This window comes from Passer montanus, unplaced genomic scaffold (genome assembly GCF_014805655.1).
Source record: "Passer montanus isolate IOZ18808 unplaced genomic scaffold, ASM1480565v1 scaffold97, whole genome shotgun sequence".
NCBI classification, from domain to species: domain Eukaryota; kingdom Metazoa; phylum Chordata; class Aves; order Passeriformes; family Passeridae; genus Passer; species Passer montanus.
Window position 1 is genome coordinate 1049601 of NW_024375145.1, and position 14071 is coordinate 1063671.

Below are 14071 nucleotides of genomic sequence, written 5' to 3' on the forward strand. Positions count from 1 at the left end.
TAGCAGCTGTTGTAACTTCTGCCAGCTGAGTGGGTTCAATACATTTGAAAAAAAAAACACCAAAAAACAAAACAAATCTTCATAAGATCACTGCTCTAACAAGTTGTGCAGTGCAACACTGTAAAAGGTTAAAAAAAAAAAAATTCACAATCCTCTTTCTTTGTGATGCCCTTACAGTGAAGAAGATTCTTTTGGCTGTAAAGATGAAGACTCTACTTTTTCTGGTGCTGATCTCTGCCTGTTGGGCTGAACCTCACCCTGGCAACTCCAGTCTGGAGCATGAAAGAATTGTTCACATTCAAGGTAAGGAAATAAGTGAGAAAATACCAATATCTTCATATTGCTAAGGGAAACAGAATAATGTGCCTAATGAACCTTAATTTACTTCTTTTTTTTTTTTTAAATGCTGTCACCCTGTTTTTTAAATATTTGTATTACTGGTGACCAAATGTTCTCTTTTCTGGTTCTGTTGCATTATTATTTCTCCTAAGAAAAGCCAAAAAAAGAAAGTTGCACTGTTTAATAGCACTTAGTCACAACCTTGCAAAGGTTAGTAAGTAAAGTACAGATTTAAGATAAAGGAAAAAAGCATGCATCTTAAAGTAATAAACAACTGCAGTGGGTTGAAATACTTCAGTTTATTGTAGAATAGATTTGATTTTAAGAGGTCTGCCATACACAGTTCTCCACAACACAGATATTTATTGCTGTGGTTTACTTTAAAAAGCTCAGCACATCAGAGATCATAACTGGGCAACATAAACCAGTAAAAAAACCCAAAAATGTAACTTACCCTGAAAGAAATGTGCCTTTCCTCATACCTTTAATTCACACTAAATATTATCCTGGCCTTCTGCAGAATCCTGTTTGGTTCATGTTTGAGTCCCAGAGATTTTAGCTGTGGCAGGATTTGAGCCTGCAGCACAATGCAGCTGTTTTTTCAGTCCCAGCTTCAGTCACTGAGGGTTATCCTGCATAAAAAGAATCAGGGGGTTTATGCAGGGAGGACAGGCAGAATGAACAGGGATTTTCCTCCTTTCACCCCTACCTTCCCTGATCCCGGCTGAAATTAATGTTGCAAAATTAAGAAATGCAGAATTACTGCCCCTCCTCTCTGTGTCTCTCACTCCCTCTGTCTCTTTCTAAACTTTGATTTATTTCTCTCAACAGCCAAAAACTGTGCTGTTTGTGTAAATATGAATTGCCAGGCTAGAGCAGGGTACCAGGAAGGGCTGAATGTTCAGGAGTCCACGGGAGAGGCACAGAAGTTAAAGGCACCCTGTACCTGTTAAAACAGGGATTGTCAAGGTCAGGCAAGGAGCAGCAGAGAGCTGCTCCCCCTCTGAGGAGACTCAGCCTGAAGGTCAAAGGAATGTGTTATCAAATGTAAAATGAGGACCTATCACTGCTCTGAGATGATCAGCACTTGTTTCCCAGGGCAAATTTATCAGACATTAATGTCTAATAAGCACATATTTTGTATATGTTTATTAGACTGCTTTTATAATGCAGCTTTTTGTCTCTGAGCCTGGCTTCTTTGGAAAATGAAATTAGTGTGATATCCAGCACTGTAGTGTAATTCAGGAGTCATACATGTCAGTTGTTACTAACCCAAACAGTTTAAAGGTGACAGAAGTTTCAAGGTGAAGCCTTCTCCCTCCCCATGAAATCTTACCTCTACCTCAGGAGCTCACTCCTTGAGGGAGAGCTGGATAAAGATTTAAATTTGAGCTCTACCACAAGCCCTGTCCTCCAGCTGGTTCAGGCTCTGAAATGCACAGGCAGACCCCAAATAAAAGAGACTGAAACTGATGGGGACGTGGCATTTTTGCTTCTGATTTTTGCCATTCCTCCCTGCATTGTGGAATCCCACCAGGGCTGGGATCCCTCTCTGCCCAGTGCTGAAAAAAACAAAACAAAAAAACCCCAAAAAGATAAAAAATCTACACCTGGAGATGGGATAGAGATCAGGGAACACTGATGTTCAGGCAGTTTTTTTTCATCCCATTAACAAATCCAGCATCCCTCTCCACAGCTGAAATACAGGAGATGTGTGGCTAAACTCTGCCAGGGTTGCATGCCTGGGAATGCCTTGGAATTACAGAAGGTGTGAAAGGGATTTCCTGAGGAAACTGTGTTATATTCTCCATTCTTTACATCATGTAACCTCCTGTAGGATGAGTTTTATTTGTTTAAAAGCTGGGTTTCAGGTCTTCTTACTGCAAAAATGTTCTGCACCCTACTTTTCTGATATGGGAAACACCCTCCTAATCCTTCACATTTATTTTATGGTCTTATGCTTCTAATGCTGCTGTTCTTTGGCTTCCAATAATATTTTTTCTTCTTTGAGGTTCACTTTAAAACATCAGTAACACCATATCCCCACAGCTACCATCTGAGTGTGCTCCTTCAAATTCTTCTCCAAGTGCATCACCTCCTGATTTCTGCCCTAATTGTGTATTGTAACCTGTTAACATCAGGAATTTGTCTTTACACTGGTTCTCATCTGAATTCTTACTCCTTGAGTGCACCCAGCCAGGACTTTATTCCAGATAAAATCCTCGTTTGGCCTCAGTATTTCTGTTTTCCAGTTAACAATGCTTTGTTCTTCAGACCTTGGGCCAAATTTTCTGCTCCCAGCTGTGCTGCAGTGCTGATCAATAGTCTGTGGTGACAGGCAGTATTTAGCAGTCAGTCTCCCTCACTGCCACTTTAAATTAACAACTGCAAGATCTATATCAATAATTATTCACAGTAGACCTCAAAAAGATGAGTTTTGCATTCAGCATTAAGTGTTACTTTTTCCACCCTTCTTTCTTCAAAGATTTTAAATGCCCACTCTCCTCCCTGCAGTGCTGCTTAACAAACCAAATGGAAATTTTATTTACTTATCCTAAAGACACAATTACTTTATAAGGTAAAATTAGTGGAAATATTAGAGACATTGTACTGAAGGCAATTCACTGGCCTTTTTATATTTTTTTTCCATATCATTCAATTCCCTGAAGTCCAAGCAAATGATACATCACATTCCTCAGCCTTATACATTTGTTTTTATTACATACCTGATATCAGATTGCTCTTTCTTTGGCAAATATCTGCTTAACCTTATCCCTCTTTTTAGTACTGACTCTATTCCTGTTGTTCAACAACTTTCCCTCAAAATTTGTTCTGAAGTCCTGTTTGCTGCTGAGGTCAGACTAATTTACTGGCTAATGGTTGAATTACTTTCTTTACATGAATTTGTTATTTTGCTGCTGTCCAGAAACACCTGCTGCTGTCCTAAAGTGACAGGTGAGGCCACACCAGTGCCAGTAGGCCTGGGTACACCAATTTTCTGCCCCTCCATCAGTGTAAAATTTCCTGACATTCCCCTTAAACTCAGTATTTGTCAACCAGAACAAAGAATGTTTCATAAATTGTTATTGTTCTGCAATTACACTTTGCTTTCATGGACACAGAGGTCTGTCTTTCAAATGTCCACTCTCTGGAAAAGAGACTTTTCTTTATTTTTTACTAAGCACATTCCCAGTCTCTAACACTGCAGCAGACGTTGTTCTGTGTCTATGTTCTCTTTTAAATATTTCAGTTTTTCTCTGGAAATTATTTGCTGGTTTCATCAGCAGCTCTGCTCCTGCTGACAGTGTCAGTTCTAGCTCCTGGTTCTCTCCTTGTTGGTTAATACAGTTAATTTGGACTTCTTTACCTCCCTGCTTTTCACAGTGCATTCAGTTTATTTCCTCTGTCGCAATGTCCCAATTGCCTTTTATATATATATATATTTCTTCTATTTCTCCTTTAGTTTTATTCCACTATGCACAAAATTCATAAATTTATAAAATTTATATGAAAAGCTGCATTTTTTTGTCTTCTGTGGCTTTATTTTCTTTGCTGAGGCCTGTGGTGGATTTCATGGTTTTGGTCAGGCCACTCTTTTATCCAGGCTGCTTGACCTTATCCCCTTCCTCTGGTAGTTTGTCATTCCAGTCTCACTTTTGGGGATAAAAACAATAAAAAACACAGAAACCCCACACCCCAGAAAAACCCCGTGTGCCTCAGGGAGACACCAGTTTCACTCTTCAGAAAAAACCACAACCATAAATTAAATAATCTGGTGAGTGTAAAGATGGGGCTGAAGTGTCCCCACACCACAAGAAAACAAGATTACCCCCAGCACAGCAACGTAATTAGAAAGTCAGATTTTTCTCCTGAATACCTGCAAAGCCTCTCTGACTTTTCAGAGAGGATGGCTCCTTTCAGTGCTCACTTTGTCCATCTCTCTGAGCTGCTCACTGACAATTATCCAAAACAAGACAGAGCTCCCCTCAGAGGTAAGGGCACTCCCCTGGGTGTGGCTGCTCTGAAAAATAATCAGAATTACTAAACCACCACAGTAATTCCTGAGTTAATTACCTAAGGGGAGCCAGAGCCTTTAATTTTATTCCAGTTTGGTCAGGTTGTAGAAGTGCAAGAAAAGGCAGAGATGGGAACACACAGTTTGGTTCGTGGAGCATCAAATTTAACATTTTAGCTTTCCTCTGAATGTAATAAATTCATATTCATATTCATTTTGCTGTGTTTGAGGTGCAAGTGTGCACCCCTTTACCTATCAAGATCTCTGCACAGATTTATTTATGCATACCTGAAAAATATTTCAACATAGAATGAACAGAAAAATTTAAATGCTGCACCATTGGAGCAAACAAACAAACAAAAAACCTCTAAGCACACACAAATTAGTTAAATCAATTAACCAATAACAAAATCTTTGACCAACTTATTCTCCAGTTTTATTTACACTCCACTTCTTTTCCTTCAAATGAAATCAGCACCAACAGAGAGTAAGAATCTGAACAGAGCTTCTGGGCCAACCAAAAACATGATAAAAGATTAAATGCACTGCTCATCTGACCTTTTACACTAAGTCTTATCTGCTCAAGATAATCTTGATTATCTTCATGCTTTTCTACTTTTTTTTCTACTACATTTGACTTCTTTCCTTCTTTCCACCTTTCTGCATTTTTCCATTTTCCATGACACTGACATTTCTTTCCATTTCCTTGCCTTTGTGTTTTCTGCTTTACGTTTGGCTTTTTTTTTTTGGTTTTTTTTTTCCTTGCCCTTTTGTTTTGCCATTCAGGACAATTTTGATGGTGCCACGATGCATTTTGCTGCCTCTTGCTGCAATTGAGCTGTTTCTTTGATTTCCACACAACCTGCTTCCCTCCTCAGATCATGGCCTGGTGCAGCTGCAGGGGACAGAAAAGTCAGGAGAGAGCAGAAATGTCACCTCCAGAAATTCCACCAAAAAAACCCAAAAAACAAAACAAAGCAAAACAAAAAACCGAAAAAAAAAACCCAAAAAAAACCCACCAAAAAAAAGAGAAAAAATAACCAAAAAAAAAAAACAACCCCACCAAACAAAAAAAAAAGAGAGAAAAAAAAGAAGGAAAGGGAAAAAAAAAACCAACCCCCAAAATTACCAAAACAATACCAAAAATGAAAATGAAAACAAATATGTGCTCTCCTTGAAGGCATCCAGGACTGCATCTTCTGGAGCAGACCTTGATGGGTGCCAGGATATTCGGGTTATTAAAAAAAATATATTATTACAGAAACACAAGGGTTCACGTGGAACATGAATTTAAATCATCAATTTGCCTTTGCTGGTTACGTCAGTGGAATTCCATATTTATAAATAGCATTTAGGGGTGATTAAGGGACTGGAAGGGCTCCATGCGGTTTCTGTGTAATATTTTGGTTTTGTCAAACAGCCCTCATGCCACCCATGAAGATTTACTTCTGTGAGGGAGGAGTGCAGAGACTTTGCCTTGATTTCTGCTCTGCGACACCTGATCTCCATGAAATTTATCTACACCCAAGCAAAACACACTTAGAAGTCATTTAAGGCAATAATTTAGAAGAGATGAAGTTTGTTATTTCCCTGATGGTTTTATATGCTCTTAGGTCTCCTAGAAACCTAAACCTGAGTTAATATGTCCTCTTTAACAATCTCCCCACAACGTGTTACTCAAGCTGAGGAGATGGAATCAGCTGAAAAATGTTTTATCTCAGCCTTGTAATGTCTTTTTTACAAAGACAGATTTCTTCTCTGCCGTATACAAACCACGCATTTTCAGCTGTACTATTATTTGGAAACTGAGGCTTCTAAGTAAGATTTATCTTACCAATTTTATATCAAAACTTAAGAGGAGTGTGTTGGGGGTGTTCTATCCTGTCTGCTCAGAGGCAGGAACACGGGAGGTGGATCCTTGCCTTTTCTTTCTCATGACACAGCAAAACTGCATTAGTTCTTGAGCCAAAAAAACACATATTTTACCAGTCTTACAGATGATATATAAAAGATTTTCCGTCTTTTTTTTTCCCAATAACAGAAGTAAAAAGGTACTTAGTTAAAACCACATATTTTACCAGTCTTACAGATGATACATAAAAGATTTTCCATCTTTTTTTTTTTCCAATAACAGAAGTAAAAAGGTACTTAGTTAAAATACATTTATAAAAAATGTTCACTATGTGCAAAATGTGTTTGTGATTCTCCCTCATGCTTTTCCTCAGTGTTCTTTGAGTGATACACCCATATATTAGTTCATCAATAATGCACTTCTCTAGATATTACAGGAAACGGGAGCCACTGTTGTCGCAGAAATTATTTATTAATTTTAAGTAACATTTTAGATTTTTTTAAAAAATTGAAAGTAACAACTTGCCACTGCTGTGGGAAGAGGAGGGTATTTTAGCACAAGCTCAAGTCCCTGGAAACACTACAGGAAAATCAGAAACAACTCTGTTTATTTAAAACATAATGGCACAGGATAATGTGTAAGCTTGCTAACAGTGTGGAACATTTAGGGAATACATTAATTTATCTGACTAAACACTTCTGTAATACCATCCCTGGCTGATGGTTTTGTTTTTCCCGTCTGTAAAAATGCACATCTTTTCCTCCACTGTCACTTTGTGAGGCATTCCATGAAAATGCTGGAATAATCAATTTCTGTGGCCAGCTCAGCACAAGATTGTGGATACTCCTGGTGGATGAAGCAGATAAAGCTGTTTGCCAAGGGCTGTGGTGTGACTCATCCTCTCTGCCCCACACTGTGTCCTTGGCCCTCCAAGGCTGGCTTGCCATCATTCTGGTGTGCAGAACCCAGTTAAGAGAGGAAAATAAGAAAACGAGGAGAAAAACCCACAGTAAAATTATAAAATTATAATTAAAACATACACACACCCCCCTCACCCAAAAAAAGAAAAAAAAAACCCACAAAACACAAAAAACCCCAAACAAACAAAAAACAAACACAACGAAAACCAAACACAAAAAAACCACCAAAAACAAAACAAAAAACAGAAACAAAAAAAAAAATTTAAATTCACGACATAACCCAACAATCAGCTCACAACTAAAAGACAAACAAACCTTAAACCTTGTCCAGCAGTAAAATTTGGAGGTTATAGCAAGTCCCCCTTGCTGTCCTTGAAATGGACATCACACATTGTCCACTAGAAATGGACAAAGCAAAATATCCTTTCCCTTGCAGTTCATAGTATATTTGGCACTGCTGAGATACAGCAAAGCCAGACCAAAATTCAACTTTTTAAGTGAGTTTTCACTTCTGTCAGGCAGTTTTTCCCTGAAGCCTGGGGAAAGCAGCTCCCAGAGCCGTGTTCTGTCCTGGACAAACTCTGCTCTCTGTGCTGCCTTTGTCATCCTTCTAACTGCTCCAAGAGGATTAGCAAAAGGCCACAATCTGTCAGAATCAATAGCAGGGAAGCAGGAGTGGAAAAAATACTGCAAATTAGTCACCAGTGGGGCCTGGTTCAGTGCTAACAGTTTGGCTGCTGCCTGCCTGACCATGCAAAATGTGCCTGCAAGGGTGGAAAGCCCCACCTGGGAAATCCTTCTCATCCCAATTCTGCCTTTGGAGCTGAGAGCAGAGCACCAGGCTGTTGCCACCTCTGTCCCCAGCAGAAGGAGCAGCTGGGAGCTGCCCAGCACTGCTTTTCCACCATCTGAGGCTCAGGAGTGACACGTGTGACCTTGTCCCCAGCCTGTCCCAAGATCCAAACTGTGCTGTTTGCAAGGACAACTCACTGATGAAGGTTAAACCCTCTCCAACCCAGGGGTTTCAGAGTTTACAGTTCTTTGTTCACCTCACAAGTTCTCTGTTGGCATTTCTGAAGGAAGCAGTTCTGGAAGGAAGAATTTTTTCCTCCTCAGGTGACACCCTGGGCTCTGTGACCACATTTGCTGTCCCCTCCTTTCCCTTCTTGCAGCCACCTTCCAGATATTCCTGCCATTCAGAGACAGAAATAATTTTATTTACAAGGACTACCTTGTCAGAATGCCCATAAGGGGAGCAGCCAGGGAGCCACCACCCTTCAAACCAGTGTTTCCTCCATCTCCCATCACTGTTTCACAACAGATCAGCCCTTGCTTCACTAAGATAACCCAGGAATAAGAATGCATTGCTCCTTTGAGCTCAGTTTCACAACAGTAAAACCAGGGACAATCACATATTTTAAATGAAGGAATTCTGCTTTGCTCTCTGTTTGGTTTCTTGGGGATTTGGTTTGTTGTTTTTTTTTTTTTAATTTGTCAGCTCCCAGAAGACTGAGACCATTCATTCTGCCACAGTCCCAGAAATGTCCAGTTTAGGTAGATTTGGCTCTGGCTCTCACTGGCTACTGGATAATGAAGACCTCTAGGACTCTTGCCAAACCCCTGTCATATCATTTTCAATCCCAAGTCCCTGCTGCCTTCATGTCTTCTAGCCCAAGCTGTGCCTCATTCCCCAGTCTGACATCTGCTTTTCCTCGAAAGCCACAGGTCCTTCCTCCTCTCCCGGATCTGGGAGAAGCAGCAGCAGAAATGTAATTTCCTGCCCCACTGTCTTTCCAGTGAGAAGGGCACATCATCCCATTTTCTGTAAAAAAAAGAAGTGGCTTTTGCAAAACTTGTGGGTGGAGGCACATTTCAGGTGCCACATCTCCCTTGGAATCTCCATGGTCAAAGGAGATATTCCAGGATGAGAAAAACCATGTTTTCCTTTTCCTTTTTTTTTTTTTTTTTTTTTTTTTTTTTTTTTTTTTTTTTTCCTTTTCCCCTTCCCTTCCCTTCCCTTCCCTTCCCTTCCCTTTCTGTTTCCGTTCCTCTTTCCTCTCCTCTGCTCTTTTCTTTTTTTCCTTTCCTCTTTCACTTCATTTTTTCCTTTCCTTTTCCCATTCTTTTTCCCTTTGCTTTTTTTTTCTTTCATTTTCTCTTTCATTTTTCCTTTCTTCCCCCCCCCCCCCCCCCCCTTCTTCTTTTTTTTTTTTTTTTTTCCCCCAAATAAAGTGTTCCTCTTTCCTCTCCTCTGCTCTTTCCTTTTTTTTCCCTTTCCTCTTTCACTTCCTTTTTTCCTTTCCTTTTCCCATTCTTTTTCCCTTTGCTTTTTTTTTTCTTTCCTTTTCTCTTTCATTTTTCCTTTCTTTTTCCCTCCCCCCCTTTTTTTTTTTCTTTCCTCTTTCCTTTTTCCTTTTCCCTTTTTCCTTTCCCTTCCCAGTTTACCATCCCCTCTGCTCTATACAACTCCCCAGACTCAGGTCTGGCTGCTGCAGAGGGCCAGAGGAGGCGGGAGGCTGCCAGCAGGGAGGAACATCCCCAAATTGGGATGCTGATGCTGGAGTCAGAGGTGACAGTGCTCTGGGCAAGCCTCCAGGCCCTGCTGGCACAGGCACAGTTGTTAGAAAGAGTGAGCATTGACTGAGTCACAGCCTCCCTCCTGCCCCAGTCCTTTCTGCTAATATTTATTAACTTGACTATTTAAGTAGTAAAGGCCCAACATAGCTGAGCTCTGAATCAGATTTCTTGGTAATAACCACCCCAAAGCACAACATTTCTCCTCCCAAGTGGACAGAGGACTGTGGAACCTCTTTGTCCCCAAAGGAAACAGGAAAATTTGCAGACAAGCTGTGCTGGCTGTCTTCACTTTCCTCCTTCTCCTCCTCCTCCTCCTCCTGTGGAAACTGCTGGTAAAGCTTTCCATGGTGCCTTGCCTCAGATCACCTCTCTCCTTGGATGCTCTCCTTGGGAAGGGGGAAGATGGATTATTGGAGCATCCCTGAGCCTCTGGAAAGGAGGGCAGTGAAAAAGAACGTCATTTCAAAAGGGGCTGTAGGCCACCTGCTCTGCACCTTTGGTTTTTCACCAGGGAAAGGTCTCTCACCCTTGGAGCACTCAAATTTGCTAATTCTTGAGCAAGCTGAGCCCTGAACTGTGCAGGGTGCAGCAAAAGGACACAGCACCTCCCAGCAAAGAGCTGTACTTTTGGGTACCTGTTTTCCCCAAGCAGATGCACATTTGCAGTTACCACCCTCAGACATGTTTGCATAAACACAAAATTCTGCATTCCCTGGGGAGCAGCTCAGTGCAGTAGTGGGCAGAGAGGGAAATCCAGCTGGGGCTGCAGTTTGGGCAGAGATTTCTTTTCATCCAGGAGCCTGGGACTGTCTGAAGAGATCCAAAAGTCTCCCTGCAGACCCCTCACGCTGTGGACACACCAGAGATTCCTGCAGTGCCGTGGGCAGACAGCTGGAGGGGTGGGATGGACACTCCATGGAGAGCTCTGCATCTATCCCAGTCCTTCCCTCCTCCAGCCACCCACATCTCCCTGGCTGATGACATTTTTCCATCAATTTTTTTTTTTCTGAACCAACCCAGAAAATTGCTGCTAGCCTTCACAGGAGCAGCCTCTGTGTTTTTTGGGAGCTCACCCGCAGATTCTGCTGGATTTAGAGAGAGCCAGGTCGGGCTTCAGAGTGGGGAATCACATTTTTGGGCAGCCACATCAACTTGCTGAACATGCACAGGGGACTGAAAAGTCTCTTTTCACAGCCTGTGAGTGCAGAGTGAGGTCGGTGGTGCTTCTCCAGAGAGCTGGTGATTTATTGGGGGTTTTTGGGGCTCAAGGACAAAAAACCCAATGGGAGCACTGAGCTTGATCAGTTTTGCAAACTTCACACAAGGAACGAAGCAAGAGATACTGAAAGGAGGCAAAACTCTCACTTTTGGGCATGTCTGCTGACTAGCACATGAAATCTGCATTTTCCAGGGTTTTCTCAAGGCAGCACAGGCTGTAAAATCCCCAGAGACTCAGGGCTGGAAGTGAGCACCTGCCCTAGCTGACTGTCCTAAGCAAAATTATTTCACAGGGCAACATCTGCTACTAGAGGGAAGGAAAGCAGGAAACCTGGGGTGAGGAGGAGAGGAGACAATCACATACAGGCTTGCATGAAAAGTGAGATCAAAATCTAAAAGACAAAACAGTGACAAGTTTAAGGAGGTCAGAAAAAAAGATGAGGAAAACCCACATTGGGATGATGAAGAGGGTGGGCAGCAGAGGAACAGATTTTACATTTGAAGAGCAACTGGACTTCCTTACTCTGGTCAGAAGAGGAACTTATACTCAAAAGTTAGAATAAAATGCAAATACAAATGCCTAAAATATCTACTTTACATTTTTGCTGACACTTTTCATGTCAGCATAAATAGTGCTGTTTGATACATAAATGGTTTTTCTGCTTTGTGAGTGGGATTCTCTGCATCCCAGACTGTGAGGAGTTTGTGTACTGCTGCCTGAATAAGCAGAATCCCTCCAGAAAAATTGAGTTATGAAAATAAAACATAAAGCATTGATATACAACTGTTGAACAAGGAAAATATGGGAAGTGTTTTGGAGCCTTTTATGGGTGGTGGCATTCATTCATCAGCAATACAACTCTATAAATGTATTTACACAATATGAATATAGGATGGTCTCTGCCTGTGTGAAGGGCACTGAGATGCTTTGAGCTGAGCAAATAATTATTTACAACTGGTTCATAAACCTTATTACTGAACAGGTCCAATATAGATTGCAGGGTGGTGATCCTGCAGGTGCAGCGGGTGATGCCTTGTGAAGGCTGACCTAGAGCAGAGGCTGGACAGAGCTAAAGAATAAAGCAGGGATTTATTAATCCCTGGATTAATAAATGGATTCCTCCATGGATTCACCTTGGCCAGCACAAGAGCCCAGCCAGGGCTGCACCCAAGGTGAACCAAAATGGTCCCAAAATGAACCCAAGATGAACCAAAATGGTCCCAAGATGCACGAGCGCTCCCGGGGTCTCTCCCTGGGATCAGCTCTGCTCCATTTGCATATTGCAGTTAATTATCCAATTACAGCTTTAGGTTATGCAGTCCCATCCTTCTTGTTTTTCTCTCAATTTACTCACTTATAATTTTTGGGCCTGGAGCTTGTAACTGTTGTCTTTGGTCAGCCTGGAAAAGGAATTGTTATCCTTTTCCAAAAGGAATTTTTATCCTTTTCCAATAGAAGAGTCTACCAACCCTGGGAGGAGAACTTGCTTACACTCAATATGAAGCTCAGAGCTACACACTGAAGCAGCACAGGATCTGAAAAACACAAAAACTGAAACTTCAGGCACCAACAGCATTGACCACGCCCATTTTTAAGGCACCACACCCTGTAAAAGGAACGCTGCAAACCAATCCTTGGAGGGCGTGTGGGTTTTTTTTCACCTTTTTCTCCTTAAATCCTACAGAAAACGGGCCCCGCCTCCTCGTGGTAGCAGAGCAAGCCAAAATCTTCTCCCACCGCGGCGGAAACGTGACACTGCCATGCAAATTCTACCATGAGCACACCTCCACCGCCGGCTCAGGAACCCACAAAATCCGCGTCAAGTGGACCAAACTCACCTACGATTACCTCAAGGAAGTGGACGTGTTCGTGGCCATGGGGCACCACAGGAAGAGCTACGGGAGCTACCAGGGCAGGGTGTCCCTGCGGGAGAGCAGCGAGAACGACGCCTCGCTCGTCATCACCAACATCAGGCTGGAGGACTACGGCAGGTACAAGTGCGAGGTGATCGAAGGGCTGGAGGATGACACGGCAGTGGTGACCCTCAATTTGGAAGGTAGGTGACACCCTGAGGCACAGCTGGGGTGGGATTGATGTGGTGTTAGGGAATTCCTGCTTTTTTCCTTTCCTCCTTTTGATCTTGTGTTGTCAGACATTGCATTACCGCTGACTTCGTGTTATCGGCGATATTGTGTTATCACTGATTTTGTCTTATCACTGATTTTGTGTGTTATCATTGCTAACAGCAAGCTGAGGAAGCAGAATTCATTGTGCTCTGGGGAATCTTGGCCTGGCAGCCCATGACAGCAATCATAAATTGGACCATCATCATGGCTACTATAACTTACGCTAGCCTACAGCGTATCCAAATTCCAGCCAGGCCTGGGGTGAGAGGAGCCAAGAAAGGATGAGCAAACTTGGTTTTGAGAGCTCCATGTGTTTTTAATTTGCTCCTGTCATTTTGCAGAAGCCGCTGCATCTTTTTACCTAGGTGAAATTGTATCAAATTCCCCCCAGTGTCAATTCTACCAAACTTCGGGATATTTTAGATTATCAAGCAAATGCAAGTCTACCTTTAAAGATAAAAAAGTTACAGTAGTTACCCAGAGACAGTCAGTTTGCATTTTTCCAGCCTTATAATTAGATAAATTAGATAAATTAGATTTTTATATTGCCTGTCAGGATAACTCCTACATGTTGTGTCTAATAATTTTCTTCAGCATTACTCTTGAAAACAGTAGAGTCGAAAAGTAATGAAACGGGTTTGAACAGGACAAAATTTAGCTTTCCTTTACTTCTTATGCAATTCAGACACATTTTATGAGTTTCAATACACATAAAAGAGTGTTTGACCCTTTCTTTTTTTTATCAAAAGCACTGCACTGAACGCACAGGTAAACAAAAAGTTTCATATCACAGACTCTTATACTCACCAGCAAGTGTGTGCCAGAGGGGTATATCCCTCTGGGGTAACCAGAGGGATCCTGAGAGAGGGAGAGGAGAAAGAAAGAAAAAAAAAGAGAGAAACAAGAGAGAAAAAAAGAGGAAAGGGAGAAAGTGTAGAAAGAGAGGAAAAAGAAAAAAAAGGAGGAAGAGAGGAAAAGGGGAAAGTAGGGAAAGGGAGAAAAAGAAAAAAAAACAGGAGGGAA

The 14071-nt window shown here is 41.7% G+C and overlaps 1 protein-coding gene across 2 annotated transcripts in view; it reads left to right on the top strand.

Annotated features, from left to right (window-relative positions):
- The first annotated feature begins 203 nt into the window (after positions 1-203).
- HAPLN1 (hyaluronan and proteoglycan link protein 1) overlaps positions 204-14071 on the top strand; it is a 31662-nt gene continuing 17794 nt past the window's right edge. Inside the window, exons 1-3 of one of the 2 annotated variants that reach the window (XM_039696357.1) lie at positions 204-303; positions 1757-1759; positions 12607-12978. In XM_039696357.1, coding sequence (XP_039552291.1) covers positions 204-303; positions 1757-1759; positions 12607-12978 — 475 coding nt within the window. Of the gene's footprint in view, positions 304-1756; positions 1760-2104; positions 2108-12606; positions 12979-14071 lie in introns of both variants that reach the window. The other variant, XM_039696356.1, reaches the window with a different exon arrangement.